The 6,426-nt window shown below is 34.7% G+C and overlaps 1 protein-coding gene across 2 annotated transcripts; it reads left to right on the top strand.

Moving 5' to 3' along the window:
- The first annotated feature begins 925 nt into the window (after nt 1–925).
- Nucleotides 926–5,959, top strand: LOC133831063 (interactor of constitutive active ROPs 2, chloroplastic-like). 2 transcript variants are annotated; one of them, XM_062261232.1, is made up of 5 exons: nt 926–1,426; nt 2,744–2,846; nt 3,357–3,534; nt 3,869–5,539; nt 5,632–5,959. In XM_062261232.1, exons 2-4 carry the CDS (start codon nt 2,827–2,829, stop codon nt 5,528–5,530), a joined length of 1,860 nt encoding a protein of 619 aa, XP_062117216.1. In that variant the 5' UTR covers nt 926–1,426; nt 2,744–2,826; the 3' UTR covers nt 5,531–5,539; nt 5,632–5,959. The 2 variants fall into 2 exon arrangements, with proteins under 2 accessions (XP_062117216.1, XP_062117215.1); XM_062261231.1 differs by having other exon boundaries at nt 927–1,426; nt 3,869–5,543.
- The last annotated feature ends 467 nt before the right edge of the window (nt 5,960–6,426 follow it).

Here is a 6,426-nt window from a genome sequence, read left to right on the forward strand (position 1 = left end):
ACGAAGAAGAGGAGAAACGGGAAAGAAAGAGAAAAATTAATTAGGGGTTTTTTTTTTTATAAATTTTAGTTCATATTATATTTTTTAGTTTTTTATGTATTCTTTAATAAATTTGTTAATTTTAATTAATCTATTTTTAATTTAAAATAATTAAAAATTCATGATGTCATATTAATTTAGATGGTCACATGGTTGGTAGATACAAGAAAACAACAAACAAGACTATAGACTTGCTAATAAACCAGTTGTTTGAGATCTTCTCCCACCAAAAATAAAGAATTAGAGAATAAGCATAATAAAAAACAAACTATAATAGATTTTGCTGCCTCTATTATTATTATTAGCAAAGATAAATATTCACATATTATAAATCATATCGACCAAAATTAATAATATTATAAATAACTAGTAGTGATATAAAAGATTGAAATTACCGTTGTTTTTATAGAACTTAATAGTGAATAGAAATATAATTTAATCCGAATTGTTCTCGGAGAACATAATTTTTAATATCCAATTTATGTATAAAATAAATGAAAATATAAAGTTAAAGATACCCGATTATATTGTGTAACGATTAATATATCTACCCATGATTATACTTTTATATAAATATTAACATAATTTGTATCTTTACCCTATGACTAATAAAGTAATAAAATAAGATATAGTGACAATTTTTTAATAGTAGATAGTAGAATAATACTCATAATCAGTCTGAACCTTAATCGTTGCTTAACAGTGGAGCTAACTATAAATATTAATAAGAATATGATGATAAAGATCCCATTTTGGCTCTGACTCAAAATTTACTAACATACAAAGTAAAAGAAAACAAGAAACTGAAAAGGGTGTTCCTTTTTACATAGATTTACACATCGAATAAGCTTCAATTTTATTTATTAATGTTTTTTTAGTATGAATTGGGCAGTGTGAGCTTTTACTCTTTCCCAAACAATTTTAGTACTTGGTTAGTCGTCATGAGCCATTGTAGTAGGTCCAACACACACAGTACCATGTGAATTCCCAGAAGAAAAGGAGAGCGCGTGAGAGAGTGGAGGATTATCACGCGCTACGTAGAGCTAGCTAACTCAACTCCATATTTTATAGACTGACAAATAACAAAGGAATAAGAGAGCAAGAAAGAGACTCACTCAGCTCACTCAAGCAGTCAAGCTCACTTGGGAAGTGAGCACAGAAAAAAATAGAGTTGCAGAAGAAGCTACCGAATCCTCCTATCAATGCTGGACAAGACCTACTATCTCTCTATGCCTGAAAGTGAAACCTTTCCTCTTGTTTTTGCCTCCTAAACATGGCTCAAAGTAGGGTTTTTGACTAGTCTTTCTTGTTCTCTATCGGAAAAGACCAAGACTTAGACTAACCCATCTTCACTAGCAGAGAGATCTCTCTTTGTAAGACCAAAAAGGTTGTTATTTCGTTCTCTAATCTGGGTTTTGTTTACCTTTCTCTTTTGTACTTAAAAATGAGGTTTTTATTTGTGTTTTGAGTAATGGGTTGCTTTGTTTCTTGAATTTGTAAAATGGGTTTGGGTAGTTTCATGTTTTCATACGCTTGATATCATTATCTGAGTTTGTGCTTTAAGTGTAGGGAAAGTCTTAATCTTTACCTTTTATCTATCTTTGTTCTACTTAAATAAATGCTTTGAAATGAAAATGTGTATCTTTGGTTGAGAAGGGAAAGTTGCTTGTGTTGCAAAGTTTTAGATTTTGAAGTGTTATTATCATAAGAAATAGTTCAAGTTTGTTCCTTTTTGTTATTATGCTCTTACTTTTTTTTTGAAGGAGTTATTATGTTTACTTTCAATGTACTTTGTTAGAGCAAAACCGACTTTTTCTTAAAGCTGTTCCCCATAACCTTTGTTTTTGCTGTTCATGTACATACCTGCTCCAGATCGTTGGTGGAAAGATAGTGTGTCATTAGATCTAAGCATTTCCATACTGAAGTTTCAACCAGTTTGAGAGTAAAAAACTTCTCGTTGTGACCATTTTTTTTTTCTTGGACATTATCTGCAGCACTAGTTTTATAGTAGTTTATTACCTTAAATACGTCAATGCTATTATTTACATCTCATAAAGGTTTCATCTTTTCTAACATTTTTTTTTCCTTCTATAATAGTTGGACTTAGTGAACCTCTTGTTCTTCTTTTTCCTTAATGTATTCTCATTATTACTATAATTATCATTTTCCTTCAATATGAAACATTAATCTATTCGGTAATACATTGAGAGTTGATGCAGATAACACTAAATTTTCCTTGATATTTCTTTTTGGCGCATTTTGGCTTTAATTATGTGTTTGGAGACTAGTAGAAGCACTAGAGTAAAAAGAAGGGGAGAAGGGAAAAAGGGTTGCGAAAAAGTTGAAAGGAGGTGCGAAAAAGTTGAAAGGAGGGGCTTATGGCGTTAATGGTTTACTATTCAATGAACCATTTGGGTACAACTTCTTTATAATACATTTTTTTTTTAATTTTTTAAATAATTTATTTTTGGGGTCTTGTGGATTTGGTTGGTGGTAGTGGTGTTAGTTTCTGTGGAGTTTCTTTGAAGGGATGGTGTGTTTTAAGTAACTTGGTTTGTTTGTTTGTTAGGTTTTGTACTCAATAATACTACTGATTTGAATTGAGGTGGCCGTCCTTAATGAGCCATTTACTTGTTTATCTGTACATATATAACTTATTCTCTTTTCTGTTTCTTTCTCACCCAAAGACTTCTCACTGACACAGGTGTTGGTGGGTCAGGGGGGTTCTGAGGCATCTCAATCAATCTTTGTACAATACATTGTTTTTAACTGAGGGAGATATAGAAAATGCAGACACCAAAAACAAAGTAAGTTTTAATTTGTTTTTGCCCTTGATTGTTATGATCTCTCTCTCTTTCTCCATATATGTATATCTTTCTCTCCCTTATATTATACTTATTTATTTTTATTATTTTTAAGAGAAAGATAAAACAGATAATTTATCTGGTCAAGTGGTAAGAGAATAATGCAACTTTTGTAAACTCAGCTAAACTAAATTGTTTTAGTTAAATTAAGATATTAATACGTGGACTTTGGCATGTAAATTTGTGCATTGAAATGGCTGTATTTGAAATGGTTTTGTAAATATGGCAATGCACATGATGAGGTGGATTTGTAAACTCATTTGTGTGTATTATCTTAAGATCAAGTTGTGAAATCTACTTCGCTTTTGATTATTTTAGCAATGTTAATTAGATGTGGGATTTTAGGTATGAGAGAATTCATGCCAAATTTTGTTTGACCCTTTAGCTTAAGTTATACTCCAACTTGCAATATGTGTCATAATTGTATTTGAATTTCTCTATGAATACATACAGAGCTGGTACTTTGGAAGTGCCTCAAAGAAGATCACCAGTAACACCTCGAACTGCTCGCAAACTCAAGACTTCTGGATCGGATGCTGATCCAGTTTCCTCTCCAAATATGGCAAATAAGACTCCAAAATCTAGTCCAAAAGTCATTGATCGTAGGTCACCACGAAGTCCTATATCTGAGGTATTTATGATAACTATAATTGCAATTTATTATTCACTGGGGTGTTTGACACAATAGCTATTTTTTTTAAGTCACTTTGTACAATAGCTTTCTTTTTTATAATATATATTTTTTGCAAAATGGCCTTTTAAACACACTAGCACCTTGTCAAAAAATTCTCAACACTCTGCCTGGCGACATTTTTGCAAAAAAATCATCGAAAGAAGTCATTTTGCAAAGTTACATTAAAAAAATGGTGTATTTCACCAATTACTCTTATTGTCTATCCTTCATTGTGCATCTAATGTTTTTGGTTCTTATTAGTCACTGTCTTGTCTTTGAATCTGAGTTTCAGAAGAAGCGCCCAAACAGAGTTTCTGAATTGGAATCACAGCTGACTCAACTTCAAGAGGATTTGAAGAAGGCAAAGGACCGGCTGAACTCTTCCGAGTCATGGAAGAGGCAAGCCCAGCAGGAAGCTGAAGAAGCCAAGAACCAGCTGATGGAGATGTCTGCGAAGCTTGAGGAATCCCAACAGCAGCTGCTGGATATCTCTGCATGTGAGGATGATCGTATTCAAGAGCTTCGTAAACTTTCTCAGGATCGAGACAGAGCTTGGCAGTCAGAACTTGAGGCCATCCAGAAGCAGCATTCAATGGATTCTGCTGCCTTGGCTTCTGCCATGAATGAAATTCAGAAGCTCAAGCTTCAGCTGGAAAGGAGAGCTGAATCAGAAGCCAACCAGGCTAGGCATGCAGAGTCTGCACATGATGAGGTCCATAATTTAAGAATGGAGCTATCAGAAACTCTCTCACTGGTTCAGAGAATGAAAACCGAGCTCAACGAATGCAGGGAATCTGAAGCTCAAGCTTTAGAAATTGTTAATAGAACTCGAATGCAATTGGAAACGGCAAATGCCACCATAGAAATGCTTCGAAAAGATGCAGCCAAATCAGTGGAGTCTTACAACTCCTTATCCTTGGAGTTGGAGCAATCCAAAGCTCGAGTGAAGTCGCTGGAGGGTCTTGTGGGCAAACTCCAAGCAGAGCTAATTAATCGAAACAGCCAAAACACGGTGGCTCCTAAGGATGAGAAAAATCTTGTCCTTGAAAATGGGGAAAAAGAACTAAATGAGTTACAAGTAGAGCTTAATTCTGTGAAATCTGAAGTAGGTCAATTGAGATCTGCATTAGATGCTGCTGAGATTAGGTACCAGGAGGAATTCATTCGGAGCACATTGCAGATTAGAAGTGCTTATGAACAAGTTGAGCATACAAAATCTGAATCAAGTCAGAAAGAGGCTGAATTGACATCAGAATTGAAGAAATCCAATGCTCGTATTGAAGAATTGAAGGCACTACTGATGGATAAGGAAACTGAGTTGCAAAGTATATCAGAGGAAAATGAGTGTTTGAACTCAAAGATTGAGAAAAATCTATCAGGTCAATGCGAATTTGAACTTACAATGGAACTGAAGAAGTCAGAAGCTACCTTGTCTGAGTTGAGGGCAAGTTTATTGGACAAGGAGACAGAGTTGCAGAGTATTACTGAGGAAAACGAGACGCTCAAGATGGAAATCAAGAATAAGGAAACTGATAGGAGTAAGGCTAATGACGAAGCTGTTGCATTAGCTGACGCTGCAAGGGCTGCAGAGCGAGAGGCGCTCATGAAGCTAGGCTATGCAACTGAGGAAGCTGACAAAAACAGCAGGAGGGCAGCTCGGGTGACTGAGCAGCTGGATGCAGCTCAAGCATCAAACACAGAAATGGAGGCTGAATTAAGGAGGCTCAAGGTTCAGTCAGACCAGTGGAGAAAGGCTGCCGAGGCAGCTGCTGCCATGCTTTCAACAGGTAACAATGGGAAATTTGTCGAGCGAACGGGATCACTTGACAACACCTATAACCCCATGGATTCGCCTTATTCAGAAGACATGGATGATGATTCACCCAAGAAGAAAAATGGTAACATGTTGAAGAAGATTGGGGATTTATGGAAGAAGGGTGGTCAGAAACAGTAGAGTTCTTTGGTAGGTAGGCCTCTTTCCATTCCTCACATGCATATACACATATGTAAACACAAACATTTTACATTGCTCCATGTTTGTTTCATTCATGACAGATGCTATGCTACTCACCCTTGAGTTTCACATGCAAATAAAAGACCAAGCTCTTTTTGCAGACTGTATAGAGGTACTTGAAGATGATGTATGCCGTGGACAAGGATAGTGTTTTTGTATCTTTTGTTAAACTCTTCTCTTTATATATGCTTATTGCTACAGTCAGTCATTTAAAGTTACTACATTGGAGGAATTATGTGATAACAGAAAGAAAAAAAGCTTTTTTTTTGTTGGTATTTTGAGATGTGATTTGTAAGACTAGACTCATTATGATGTGTATCACTATCCTAATTTCCATGGTGTATAAGAATAGATGTGTCCCTTTTTGTTTGTTTTGTTTTATTTTGTTTTTTTTTTGCCTTTGTTTTTGATTTTCAACTAGTGACACTGAGATTAGAACTATTGAAATTCAACAAAAATCATCTTTCAATAAAAAGACAAAGCTTTAGACGTGTTGAACTTTTTTTTTGTTTTAGTTTGTTATGGTAGTGAAGTTCTTTTTTTTTTTCTGTAGCAATTATGGAAGTGAATGTAGTGTAAAATAAATTACTAATAATTCCACACCAAGAAAGACACAAAAGAAGAATTTGATGGAACGCATATGCTGAAAATACCGTTAGAAGGACACTAATACTATATTTCCATGAAATCAATATGAATAATAACATGTAAATGAGATGTCTTGTCTTTTGACATGGTGAGTTTTGTTGTTAGAATTTTTTGTTCAAGTTTGTGTGATTGGTTCAGCCTGTTGGATGCGTAATGGTGCACTTGGAGAAATGATGGGCCAATATTAG

This window comes from Humulus lupulus, chromosome 4 (assembly GCF_963169125.1).
Source record: "Humulus lupulus chromosome 4, drHumLupu1.1, whole genome shotgun sequence".
NCBI classification, from domain to species: domain Eukaryota; kingdom Viridiplantae; phylum Streptophyta; class Magnoliopsida; order Rosales; family Cannabaceae; genus Humulus; species Humulus lupulus.